Here is a 14070-nt window from a genome sequence, read left to right as displayed (position 1 = left end):
AAAATGTACAATGATTTAAAGAAACTGTATTAGTGGAATGGTATGAAAAGAGATATATCTGAGTTTGTATCGAGGTGCTTGATTTGTAAGCAAGTAAAGGCCGAACACCAGGTACCTTCAGGTTTACTTCAGCCTATTTTGACTCATGAATGGAAATAGGACCGAATTAGCATGGATTTTGTGACAGGTTTACCATTGACACCAAGAAAGAAAGATGCTGTATGGGTGGTAGTTGACAAGTTGACTAAATCAGCTCATTTTATATCGGTACACATTGATTATTCACTTGATAAGTTGGCTCAATTATATGTTTCTAAAATTGTAAGACTTTACGGAGTACCTTTGTCAATTATTTCTGATAGAGATCCGATGTTCACGTCACGATTTTGGAAAAAACTACAAGAGGCTTTGGGCATGAAGCTGAACTTTAGTACTGCTTTTCACCCACAGACTGATGGACAATCTGAGCGAGTAATTCAGATCTTAGAAGATATGCTCCGATGCTGTGTATTGGAATTCCAAGGTAGTTGGGAAAAGTACTTACCGCTGGTTGAATTTGCCTACAACAACAGTTATCAGTGGAGCTTGAAAATGGCACCTTATGAGGCATTGTATGGATGTAAATGTCGTACACCTTTGTACCAAACTAAACTTTAGGAAAATAAGATTCATGGAGTTGATTTGGTTAAATAAATCGAAGAAAATGTGAAGGTAATTTGTGATTGTTTGAAAGTGACAACGGATAGACAAAAGTCGTATGCGAATTTGAAAAGAAAGGAAACTGAGTATCAAGTTAGTGATAATGTATTCTTGAAAGTATCTCCATGGAAAAAGGTTTTGAGATTTGGCAAAAAGGGCAAGATGAGTCCTCATTTTATAGGACCGTATGAGATTACCGAAAAGATAGGTCCAGTGGCATATCGATTGGCTTTGCCATCTGAGTTAGAAAAGATTCACGATGTATTTCACGTGTCCATGTTGCACTGATATAGATCTGATCCCTCACATGTGATTGCTCTAACAGAGGTTGAAATTCGACCAGATCTCACTTATGGTGAGGAACTAGTTAAGATCTTGGCTCGAGAAGTCAAGCAATTGAGAAACAAAAGTATTGCTCTTGTGAAGGTCTTATGGCAAAAACATGGGGTTGAAGAAGCTACATGGGAGCCAGAGGAGGCTATGAGGAAACAATACCCAAACCTTTTTTACCGGTAAATTTTTGGGGACAAAATTCCCTTAATGAGGGAGAGTCGTAACATCCCGAATTAGGGCCTAGTTGAAATAGTAGTTTCGAGACCATAAATTCAAGATAGAAATAATTATTTTATGATTATTATGAGGTCCATGATATGTATGCATGCTTGTGTGAAAGTTTCATGAAGAAATTCTATGCATAAAATGTCTAATTGAACTTTAGGGACCAAATTGAATAAGATGCAAAACTTGTGTTCTAGAAGCTTTTACCATGAAATTGCTTTAGATTATAAATTAGAAGGTTCTAATTAGCAATTTGACCAATTTCTAAAGTTTGGACAAAAATGGACATGTATAGGAAAATTTTGAAAGAAAAGCCTTAAGGGCATTTTGGTCGTTTGGTAAATAAAAGAATAAAAAGGGGAAATAAGTCAAAATTTGTGTCCATCTTCCTCCCCCATTTCTGAAAATTTAAAAGAGCCATAACTAGGGTTTTGTTCATCTTTTCAAGCTCAATGGTAAGTGTTCCCTAGCCCGTTTTTAATGTTCTTTACATTTTTTAAGTTCTAGTAGCTTGATTTACCTATTTCCACCCTTATTTTAAAGTAAGGTTTATGTATGAAAATTTACCCATGTGTGACATGCATGTATTTTTATGATTTATGAAGGAATATGAGAGTTTAGTGTGTGATAAACATCTTTCATAAGATGATTTTTCATGAAAACCACTAAAAAAGACTAAATTGAAAAAGGTGTAAAATAAGTGATAAAAATCTAATTTTGATGAAAATATGAGCTGTTATGAGTACAAGGAAAGTTCAGCTAGGCTTAGGTAACAAAAAAAATGCATGCATTTCATTTTTCGAGCCTAGGGACTAACTTGTAAATAAGTGAAAAGTTAGAGGTAAAAGAGTAATTTTTCTAAAAATTATGAATCGATTTGAACAATGTTATTATTAAACAAGTTAAATTTGGCATTATAGATCAAGAAAAACATGATTTGGGTCTTGACTGAGGGAAGAATAAAGTTTTTGAAGAATAAGCTCGTTTATCATCATTTTGTACTGAGGTAAGTACATGTGTAAATAATGTGACAATATAGTATGTTTTGATATGTTGATATTATCTGGAAAATATTTTATTATTATGTATGTTATGCCTAATGATGGTGTTGTAAGTACGAATGATATTATGGTCTTTATCCACGACATCACGAGCAATGTAATGGAGGCATTATATACACGTGAGAAAGAATCTAATTTGAACCTTAGGAATATTTTAGGATACAAGTGACATGTCACTAGGAATTTAGAAATCAGAACTTATTGAGTTGTTCTGGGTTCATGATATATATGTGGCATCTGAACTCATTGAGTTGATCTGAGTTCATGATGGATGTGATACATGTAATTAGGTTCCGGGCACTGGTCTTGTACGTGTTCTACTCGTGGCTAGGTAGTCCTGAGTACATCGGATACGTGACAGCTTGTGTGAGCAGCCCGTGTAGTTACACCTTGATCGATAGCTTATGTAAGCAGGCCCGTAAGTAGCTCATTACGAGCGTGACATGTTATGAGGTAGCTTTGGCTATGTATGTATATGTAGCAGTTATGTGCAAGTTTTCCATGTATCCAATAGTATTCCAAGTGTTCAATGGGTAATGCAATGGATGAGGTAATGAAAGTCCCAATGAGGGCATGTTAAAGAAGGTATGACCATATGATATACTACGGGTAAGTACAAGTATGTACAATAAACTCATGTGCAATGCCTTGAGAAAGGATGAATTGTGATAAGAAAGTATATATATATATATATATGAACACGTGATAAATAAGTCAAACTACTTAAATGATGAATAATATTTATGGTTATGTTATGTCTTTGCATGATAATTGCTTACTATCATTGCATATTATTTGCATGTGGAGTTACTAAGCTTTAATGCTTAGCCCCTTTCATTTCCATCCTTTGTAGTTCCGCCAAGCTAGCTTGGGGATCGGAAGCTGTTGGAGTTTTCGATCACACTATCAAAAGAATATTGGATATATTTAATTTGATAACTTGAGTATGGCAGGTATAGGGGACTTGGTTATTTTGTGATATGTGTCATGCAAATTTGGCCAAGTTGTAAAGGCCTCTAATATTGATGATTCATTTTGTAATAGCCGTGTGACATGGCTTATATGTGATTTTCGGGTTGTAATCTAATTATCCATGCATGCATGTGCTAATGCTTTGATGATGTAATATGTTATTGCTTGGTAAATGTATGATGAAGTATGGATTAGATGCTAGAAGATAAGAAATGACTTAATGACCTAAGATGATCATATTCATGAATATGTATTATGGAATTTGGATAACAAATTTTGTTATGCATGAAATTGGTGTGGAATGCCTCTAAATGGTGTGACTAATTGCATGTGCTTTAGAATGATATTTTGAAGGCATGAAAATGCCATGGCATTGGATATTGAGTGTTTAAATATGCTATGTTGCATGCTATGAAACATGTTTGAGTATGTGGATGAGTGAGGGTGGCAATTGGCTTAGAAAATAGCCTCTAAATTGTCCACACGGGTAGACACACGGGCATGTGTCTAGGCCATGTATGACACATGGTTTGCCCCCATGGGCATGTTGCATAGCCATGTGTCCCCTGCACCCTAGTTTTACAAGTCAGTATGCCCAGTAGTAAACACACGGGCTAAGACACAGGCGTGTGTCTTGGCTGTGTGAGAAACATGTCCTACCTATACGGGCGTGTGCTCTGGCCATGTGAAGTCTGTAGCATTTTATGAAAAAATCATTTATTTTTAACGTACCACACGGTCTAGACACATAGGTGTGTAATATGACCGTGTGTCCTTATTTTGATGATAGCGTCATAGTCAAAGAGTTACACAGGTTGAGTACAAAGGCGTGTCCCATGCCACACGGGCATGTGTGACCACACGGCCTACCCCCACGGGTGTGACACTCTCCAAAACAAGAAAATTGTTAAGTTGCCCAAAGTTTTTCGAAAGTTCTCTGTTTAGTCCCAAACCACCTCCGATGTATGTTTTGGGCCACATAGGCCCATGTAAAGGACGAATTGTGTATGTATGAATGAAATTGATTTGAAGAAAAATTTTATAGTCCTGTTTTGCATGAATGTCTGAGTATAAGTCTGGTAATGCCTCGTTCCCTATCCCGGTATCGGATACGGGTAAGGGGTGTTACAATCATGTGCTTCAGGATTGTCCGACAGTAAAGGAAGTATGGATGCATGTGATTCCAATGGAGCTTCAACAAAGGTTCTATTATGATACTTTTCAAGTTTGGTTATCTTCTAACCTTTGTTGTCATATAAGATTTCAGGACCGTAGAGTCTCTTGGTCGTGTCTTTTTGGATTAACTGCTTCGCGTATCTAGAAGAATATAAATCTTTTCATCTTCCAGAATTTTACTTGGTCGGAAATCGAAGTTATCAAAGCCTCTATTAGTTGGGCTCAACAATTCGAAATATATCATAGTGGTCACAAGATCGATACTCTAAGTTCGAGCTATAATTCTCATGCCTATGGTACGTAGGTCCATTTATTAACTGATGTCGTAGTGGCTAGAGATTCGGGGAATGCTTATGCTGAAGGTGTGCTACGGGATCAGATTGGTAATTGGATTTTAGGATTTAATCAGTACTTGGGTAAATGCTCACCTTTTGAGGTTGAAATATAGGGTATCCCGGATGTGCTTCTTATACTGTTAAATAGAAGACATAGATGGGCTACAATCCAAACCGATAATCCTGATGAGGTCCAGGCTTTGTTTGATATCCTATTGGAGGATTCAGGCATTACCGTTTTTAGAAGGGTTCAACGAATTATGAGATTTGAAGGACAATGGCGAATTAGGTATGTGCCTAGAGAACACAACATAATTGTGGATCGGTTCGCCAAATTAAGTCTAGCGTGGAAGTCAAGCTTACATATTTTTGATGTGGCTCCAAAAGAAATCTTAGAAGTCTTACAACAAGACAAAGCAAATGATGCTTTTGAACAATTGAACTATGTTATTTGTCTTTCTTTTTTTCACCAAAAAAAAATTAGTATTTGAGAAACATCTTTTCTTCACTCTTATTTTTTAATTCACATGCATCCTTGCATTACAAATTCGAGTCAAAAAATCGAACTCAACACTTATTTCGTTGCAAGTTGTTTACCATAACCCCATAGGCTGGAATACTTAATAATACCGGGTAATATAGGCCAAATTAACTGTCTGTGATTCGGTAGAGATGGAAGAAAGGGAGGAAGAGCCAGAGAAAGTTGAAAATCTCTTTTGAAAAAAAAAACGAAGTTAATTATGGTGAACAGATTCTTCTCTTCTTGCCCCATCAGAAAATGAATCCTGATGGCTAACCTAACCAATTGTCTTCTGGCATCACAATCTGAATTCTTGCAGAAAATATTTACAAGAAGAAGAAAAACCAGCTATTAATCACCTTATGTTCTTCTCAACTTGATTCGACCTAATCTACCTACAAAAACTTATTAACATTACCAAAATCAAATGTGCAGCAGAGCTGGAATGTTTATGATACAAAAGAAAAACTGAAAGTCTAATGCATTCCTGAGACTAATTAAGAATCTACCCTTCTCCCCCCCCTAAAGTAACTCCTCAACTAGTTTCCCAAAATCAAACTTGCCATAACAATATTCAACAGCATTGACAACGTCTTGAAATGTAGAGACAGTGCAAGGAACAACTAGCTTATTCCTTTGGTCAAAACCATATTCATTGTATGACTTCTCCAGCAACATCTTGAAGAGTGGATGTGACAAGAAGCTGGTTGGCACTACAAACCTTTCTTCACCGTCTCCTATGTAAACAGCGAAAAACCCAGATGGGGTTGAAGCCGAAGGAGACATTTGCTCATTTTCCGTTAGCAAACATTCATAGTGTGATTGCTCACCGCCACCTCCCCCCATCCCCTTCACCTTCTTGGCTAGCTTCTTCAACGAACCCATCTTTTTCCCCAACATTTTTCTTCTTCTATTGTGTTTCAGACTCGAAAGAGAAGGAGAGATGTTAGGGAAGATAGGGGGAGCTTGGAGAAGAGGTGGTCTCATGTCTATTGGATTAGTGGTTGAGGGGGAGAATTTGTATTGTAGCTAGAGAGGGAATGTCTCAAGAATTGGTTATCTTTTGACTTTGGAAATCTGTGGAATTTTGGTTCCTAATTTGTAAAAAGGGTCTCACATTTACTTTGACTCATCAATAGTAGACGGGGAAATAGGCTTTAGGCACCCTTGTTTTGAATTTTTGTAGAACATTATGCACCACATTTGTTGGTAAAAAAATAAGTGTTGGGTGGCTTAGAATATCAAAAGCTACTTTGAGTTTTAATATCTAAATTCAAATATGATAATGGAATGAGAATTTATATATATTGTTTTTATATATTTAAAATTAGATATACCTTCTATTAGTAGAAGTGGAGGTTCTAAATTTTAAGTACTCGATTCAAGATTAATCATACACAATTATATATAGGTCATTCAATCTTATTATGTGTGAAAGTTTTAGTCTTAATTTATTAGCTTTAATATGAATTGTTAATAATTTTAATCCATTCATGTTGTAATTGTACTAATTAGAACAAAAATAAAGGAGTATTAAGTAATTAATTGGTAAAGAATCATTTGTATGAAACAAATGCCAACCACTAATGATTGTAAGGGTTGTATGATTAATCATCAAATCTACAGCATAATCTTCAAGAAAACTAATGAACCACTTTTGTTTTATTCAACCTTTTTTTTAAGGTGGGAATCTCTAAATCTCAAATTCAGTTTCTGGTAAGTAGAATCATGATGCAATATAATCCATTCCATGATTGATTGACTAAAGATGGAACTGAAATTAGGGATATTCTTCCATAGTGAAGTTTAAAATTCCATTTGTCTTTATTGGAGATGTTAGTTGAGAATTACAAAGAGAACAACATACATGGCACATAAATTTTATATGGAGAAAGGATTAAAGTTGGTGGGAGGTCTTTTAAGTTTGGAGGGTTACATGATTTGAGAATAATCTGATTAAATAATCATATCAAAATCACCTACTACAACTTTCATTTCTACATCTTTATTTTAAGTTCTAAAACCTCAACACGTGTGAGGAGCAAATGAGTTGAAAACCGGGTCGGCTATTTTCAATGTATGACAAAAAAAAAGAAGGGGAGAAAAATGGTATGGGGGTTGACAAATGGCTATGGACTACAATAAATTGAAAAACATTTCAAAACTTTTTTTTTTTTTTTAAATCTCCGAACTCTAGATTTGAATTTTTCCCAAACCCTTCCCTTTCTCTCTCTTTAAGGGGACGTATAATTTATAATCTTCAATTGCAGTCTTCAAAGAAATGAGTTAATGGGCTGTACATGAAAGGTATAACCGCAAAAAATATAAAGATATTCAAATTTTGAGAAGGTCTATAACGTCGAGAGCACGACACGGTACAACCCCACCGAATCAAATCCCTCAGTCGTTTTCAATGGTTTCCATAGATTCTGTGCAGTCCAGAAAATGCTCTTCCATCTTCATTGCATGTTTGGGAGAAAAAAAAAAGTATGTATATTATGTAACTTGTAAACAGCTAAGTGGTTCATGTTTTATGACCTCCTCTCGTACTCTCTGAATTCTGATTTTTTTGACTTGTTTGTTCAAGTGTCCGGCCGAGCTATATTTTCATTATTATTTTTTTATGCGTCGCTTGTTAAAGACAAAATACTAGGTGTCACATTACAATACTCGTAAAACAGAAACTGTAATGTTTAGCTTAAGGAATCCCAAGTTAATTACTTTTAATCAGTGATCAGTATGTAAAGGATATGGAATCGTTTAGTGGGTCAAATAAGAAGGTTTTGGCAATTTACTAGGAAGATGAAGAGATACTTATGAATTGGGTTAGATCTGCACTTATTCATAGATTGGAGAAATAGTCTGATCTAGTAGGCTCCACCCACTTTGAGTAAAGATTTTTCATTTTTACGCTTGGGTCAGTCTTGCATAAATCAAACTCAAATTAAATACTTTTATTTTATATTTTATTTAAATTTAATTATAAAATATTAAAATATTAAAATAAACATATATATTTCTTAATATTCTAATATTTTTAAATTATTAAACGAAACATTTAGACAAAATGGATTGAGAATTTAAAATTCTTTAAAAATCATGTCGTGATTAAACTTGACTCTATTTATGAATACCACTTTGATTGTTTCCTTACGATTAGTTCAATCCATTTGTTAAAAAAGATCAAATCATTTTGTTTGTTCCAATTGATGTTTGAGCTCAAGTTTGAACTAAACAATGTAACAAAGACAATAAGCAAATAAGAGAAAGAAAGGAGTAGGCACACAGACTTTGTAACATAGTTTGGATTCACAAATCCTCCTCTATGGAGCCTCGCAATGAATAATTTACTCAACAATCGTTCGGATTACCTATTGGCTTAAGCTAAATTTACCCTTACAACAATGGTAATTACAATACCAACAATAAACCCAATTGTTACAAATCACTTACCCAGAAATCTTACTTACAAGTAAGAATACCTCTCCAACAAAATGCCTAAAAGAGTGTCGAACAAAATAGTAAGAAAACTTAACACAACAATCTAAAGAGACTCCAAAATCACATCAAAGTAACACCAACCAACTACCTATTTATAGGCTTCTTCTAGTCATCATCCAACCAGCCATTAGATAATATCTATCATCAATTTAAAGCTGCTTTTATCTCTCAAAATGTCTTGAATATTTATCTCATAACTTTCTGTTGGAAAAAATTTGATTCGAAAACAATTTTCTTACACAGTAGAAAATAAAAATTTTAAAAATCAACCTGGTTTGTGATATTTATAGAAATAAACTCTAAACTGAAATTGTATATGTGTTTTCGAATAGACGAATCTTTATCATTCCTGACTTTCAACCAAACGATATTTTCCGCTATTTTTGTACCGCAAATTTCTTCGAGTGTAGGTTAGAACAAAACAAATCAAACTAAAAAACTAAATATAATTTTCTTTTCTTTTTAAGTGAATACGAATATTCTTTTTTTAAAATAAAAACTGGTAGAATTGTTATTCTGGAAAAATATATTTAATAGTTGAGAATAAGTTCTCTCTATTTCTCGATAGAGTAACAACGTCTTTTCATTGTGTAAATAGCCCTACTAATGTCATTTATTTATAGGAAGGGAACGTAGAACCCTTATTGAATTATAGAAGTTTATTTCAACTAGAAACGAAATCCTAGTTCAACTAAGATGAAATGGGCAACAACCCTAGTTAATAATACTAGGGTTTGTCGTCACACCTTATTACATAAGAGGCTTTTGGGCCTCTTCCATATTAGGTCCAATTACAAGTACTTCCCGAGCTTTTAACCTAATACTTTATAATTTGATCCAACCCAATATTTATTTTTCTATTTCCCAAAAATAAACTTCAATATATTTTCAATTAAATAATTGTCTCAACCTAATTCTAATTTTGTTAAAACCATGAGGAATTTATCGTAAAAAGAATCTATGAGAAAATATATTTAATATTTTCGCATTCAACGATTCATTGTGACCAAATGATTTATTTTCATTTTCGAATTTCATTTAATTCGAAAAATATAAATTCATTTTTCAAGTTTTTTCATTTTTATTTTCATTTTGAGAAAACCATATTCATTTCCAAATAATTTCATTTCTCTATTTTCATTTTTATTTTCATTTTGGAGAAAATCATAATCATTTTCAAATGTTTCCTATTTCTCCATTTCTCTATTTCTATTCATTTCTTTTCATTTAATTCAACATACAATTCATTTTTGGTTTCAACAAACTAATAGAGGGACTGATTGGCCATAAGCAATTAAGGCTAAAATTATTTATAATTATGTTCCAGCTTTTCGTCTATTAATTATAAACTCATTTAGTCACAAAGTCATTCTACTATAGTATCGTGACTGAGCTCTCCCCAATAACATACCATTATGAAAGCAACTCGATCAGTGCTCATCCAATGACCTTGTCATAAGTGTGTTACTCTTATAGGATATCCTTAATCTCTTTGGGATAATATTTGTTCTCCCAATATGATCCTTGTAACACCTTATACTCGACCCTATCGGTGGATTTGAGTATTGGATGATATAATGAACCATATAATTTAACTTTTAATAACTCGTTTTTCAGTGGTTTCGGGACCACAATTCCTACAAGTGAGTACGTAAATATTATTATTTAATATTTACAAGTCAAGCATTATGATATAGTGATTTTTTTATTTTATAATTTATTTAATTGGATAATTAGTTAAGTACAAGTGGATTGTCCCTAAAGTCAAATGGTTTCAAAAAATAAGCTATCAATACCTTGTTTCTATAAACCAAGTCCGTAAATATTTTTATTAAATATTTACGAAGTTACTATATAGGTGTATTGAAGTTCGGTCCAAAAATTTTAGTAATTTGATAGTTAATTAAGGAAAAAGGACTAAATCATAAAAATCGTAAAAGTTAATCAGTAAAGAATTTTATTAGTTTAAATGTTTAAATATATTATTAAAGGGATTTGCATGAAAATTTAACCACTTTTTACTAAGTGGACCGTAGGTGAGTGGTTTCTTTGTAATTTTGAATTAAAAATTAAGTTAAAATAAAAGAAAATGTAATAAAACATAATTAAAAGGTTATCATCTTCCCATTTCCTTTTTATCACCAAATAACACCATGGTTGAAAGAAAAAGAAAGCTTCGAGCTTTTTGATAAACATGTTAATTTGCATATTTTTTGTGTTTAATTTAGTTTATTTTTGAATTGAACCCTGCTAATTAAGTGCTTTTATGATTTAATCTTGTCAATGATGCAATTAGTCAAAAACAAGCTAAAAATGACCAATTTGAAAGACAATCATTAAAATGGGCCAAATCAAAAAGATGGAGGAAGCCAAGGACACATCAAATATTTTGACTTTGTAAAAGCCAAAAATAGGAAAATCTTATTTTATTTATTTTGATTTTTATTTTTATTTTTTATTTTATATTAAATTAGTTTAGGCTAAATTTAGTAAACCCCATATATATAAATAGGGGCTTTATGTTCTTAGAAAGTCATCCATTCATTTTTGTATTCCTACTCCAATTTGGAATAAAATTACTTTTCTTTTTCTTTCACTTTGACATTAATATTCTGTAGCTTTGTTTCAAATTTTTGCTTCTTTTATAAAATTGGACTAATTGCCTTCCAAGTACTTTTCCTTCCCAATTTCCATCACCTTTCATACAAATCCCATCATCTTCCACAACTTGCATGAATAATTTCATGCTTAAATAAATTCCATCTTAGCTTTAGGCCGGTGTTCTTTTCGATCAGGAATCATGAGATACGAATTCGTGTTAAAAATTCATTCCATCGGTATTCATTTTTTCCTAAGTATCGGGATAGACCAATCATCCCTTAAAGTTAAATTCGATTTCAAATCAAAGTGCACGTTAGGTTAGAGTCGTGTTTGCTTACAGTTGGAGATTCGAGTCGACTGTGTTGTATTCAGATTTTCGAGAACAAATCGAGGAAGAAGTGATCGGGTTTAAATGACCCACGCGGTTAAGGCCGTTAATTCGAGTTGGGTTCTTCAGAAAGTAAGGCTGCCGAAATCTTGAATCGGGAACACGTGTATCTCGGTTAGATAATCGGTAAAGGTTGGTTTGCAGGTCGTACCGGAACCAGCTACTAGAGGAGGAATTGGTGGTTAGGACGGTCTTAACTGCTATAACCAGCTAATCTATTGGAGGAGAAGATTAATTTTCGAGGATCGACTCTTGATACGAAATTTACCGAGTCTAAGGCTAAGGCTTTTTATATCTGTTGCATAATTCTGAATTTATTTAATTAATTAATTATGATATTTCAATTATCTAGTTTCTAAACATTTCAAAAATCCCCGATTTACTTTTATTTCTAATTTTTTCAGGTACGATTGGAGTCATGGTCATGACTATTGCCACGACCTTCAACACGACAACCAATCTAATCATAAGCTATACACGGAAGTTGATTATAGCATCCAATCCTTGTGGACTCGACTCTACTACCACTCTACTACTAATTAGAGTTGTTTTGCAGGAATTATATTTGGTGGTTTTGACGCCCATCACTTTTGAACCGTTTGGTCACTTGCATGTAGGATTTCAGGTATCTATTTTTAGTAATTTTTATGTTTTTGATATCATTGCAAATAGATCCAATTAACCTGTATTTTACTTTTAAAATTGTTAAAGATTTTACAACTTGTCATTGATGAATCTTAGATGTTTTGATAGAAATTGGTAGATTTAGAAGCTATGAAATATTTAAGGACTACTTGATTAAATAAATTTTGTTAATTTTGCATTTAGGGGCTAAATTGTGAATATGTCAAAAGTGACATTAAATTTCTACAATTTTGGATTCTTGAGGGCTATAAAAGGACATAATTTAAATTGGAGTGAAAATCGAAGCTCAATTGTGAAAGCTATGTTCATTTTTGTTTTAGGGATTAAATTGAATAAAATGTAAAAGTTTATGACAATTATGTAAAATGAATATAAGCATGAATTTAGTGTTATTATGAGATTGGTATCGATATTTTGAATCATAATTATTTATTTAGATCAAGTTGTTGACTTGAGCAAAAAAAGGAAAAACTGTCAAATAGTCCATGTTAGTTAAAGCAGTATCGTTTTATCAGGTAAGTTCATGCTACCTTCCGTGGTTACAATTTGTTGTTAAATGCTGTTAATTATTTATATATAAACTGTTGAAATGAAACTCAAACTATTTGGTAATAAATTAAATTTTGAGATAATTCCGATGGACCGAGTAAAAGTCTTGTACACAAGGTTTCTAAATGATTCTCGTTCTGGACCGAGCTCCAGCATTTGTTGCAAACTCGAATATGCATGTTACATAGATTTAGCTTGGACTGGTAATCTTATCATTTTAAAGGTTTAGTATGGACTGGTAACCTTACATGTATATATAGTGTTGGCCAAACTATTTTTCTATGTTGTCAATGGGTTTGCACGGACGTAACCTGACACATATATTTCTGTATACAATTAGCTCGAATAAGCATTACATGTTTCTCGTACTCATGTATTGAATTCCTTTTATGAATTTTCATCAATATATCAGAGGATATATAATGTGAATTTGTGACATTAACGTGGATGAATTATGAACTTTGAATATATGCATGTTCATATTGAACTAAAATTGTTTAATTATGTTATGATATGAATAAATATGACACGAATATATGATGCAATTTTTAATGATGAAAGTGATGCAAAGTGATAAATTGGAAAATGGATTCATGATGAATTTTGAGTTAAAGTTGGTATTTTACCATTTGAAATCATATATGTGGTTTGGACTAAATTTCATATGGTTGATCTTTTGAATACAATGATAGGTGAATTTGTTTCATATTGATTCATGTAATTGTTGAATGGTTAAGGTAAGCTATTTGTTTATATTGTATAAGCTTACTAAGTATTTTATATACTTAGTCGGGGTACTACTTTTATGTAGATTTTGGATGTCCAGAATGTGGTTTTCGAATTAGCAAGAAACTCACACATACCATCACTTGATTCAATAAACTTTTGAATTTGGAAAGTTGGTTACTTGTGGCATGTATATAGGATGTTTATTTTGCAAGATAATGATCATGTTTTAGTACATTGGTTATGAATAAGATTATAAGTAACCTTGATAAATTAAGTGTTTGGTACCTAATTGACACTTAGTAAGTTGATAATGTTAGCCACTATTTGAATGGCATT

The 14070-nt window shown here is 32.8% G+C and overlaps 1 protein-coding gene across 1 annotated transcript; it reads right to left on the bottom strand.

Annotated features, from left to right (window-relative positions):
* Window positions 1-5836: 5836 nt before the first annotated feature.
* On the bottom strand, window positions 5837-6346 carry LOC108460116 (indole-3-acetic acid-induced protein ARG7-like). The gene has a single exon (XM_017759486.2). The coding sequence runs from the start codon at window positions 6306-6308 to the stop codon at window positions 5844-5846; it is 465 nt and encodes a 154-aa protein (XP_017614975.2). The 5' UTR covers window positions 6309-6346; the 3' UTR covers window positions 5837-5843.
* Between the last annotated feature and the right edge of the window lie 7724 nt (window positions 6347-14070).

The sequence above is a fragment of the Gossypium arboreum genome, chromosome 4 (genome assembly GCF_025698485.1).
Source record: "Gossypium arboreum isolate Shixiya-1 chromosome 4, ASM2569848v2, whole genome shotgun sequence".
Classification (NCBI taxonomy): Eukaryota; Viridiplantae; Streptophyta; class Magnoliopsida; order Malvales; family Malvaceae; genus Gossypium; species Gossypium arboreum.
The sequence above is the reverse complement of the archived record's forward strand: the minus strand, read 5'-3'. Positions and strand labels throughout refer to the sequence as shown.

Excerpts from the sequence above, each read along its gene's own strand:
- LOC108460116 (XM_017759486.2), bottom strand. The coding sequence starts at position 6,308 with ATGAGACCACCTCTTCTCCAAGCTCCCCCTATCTTCCCTAACATCTCT.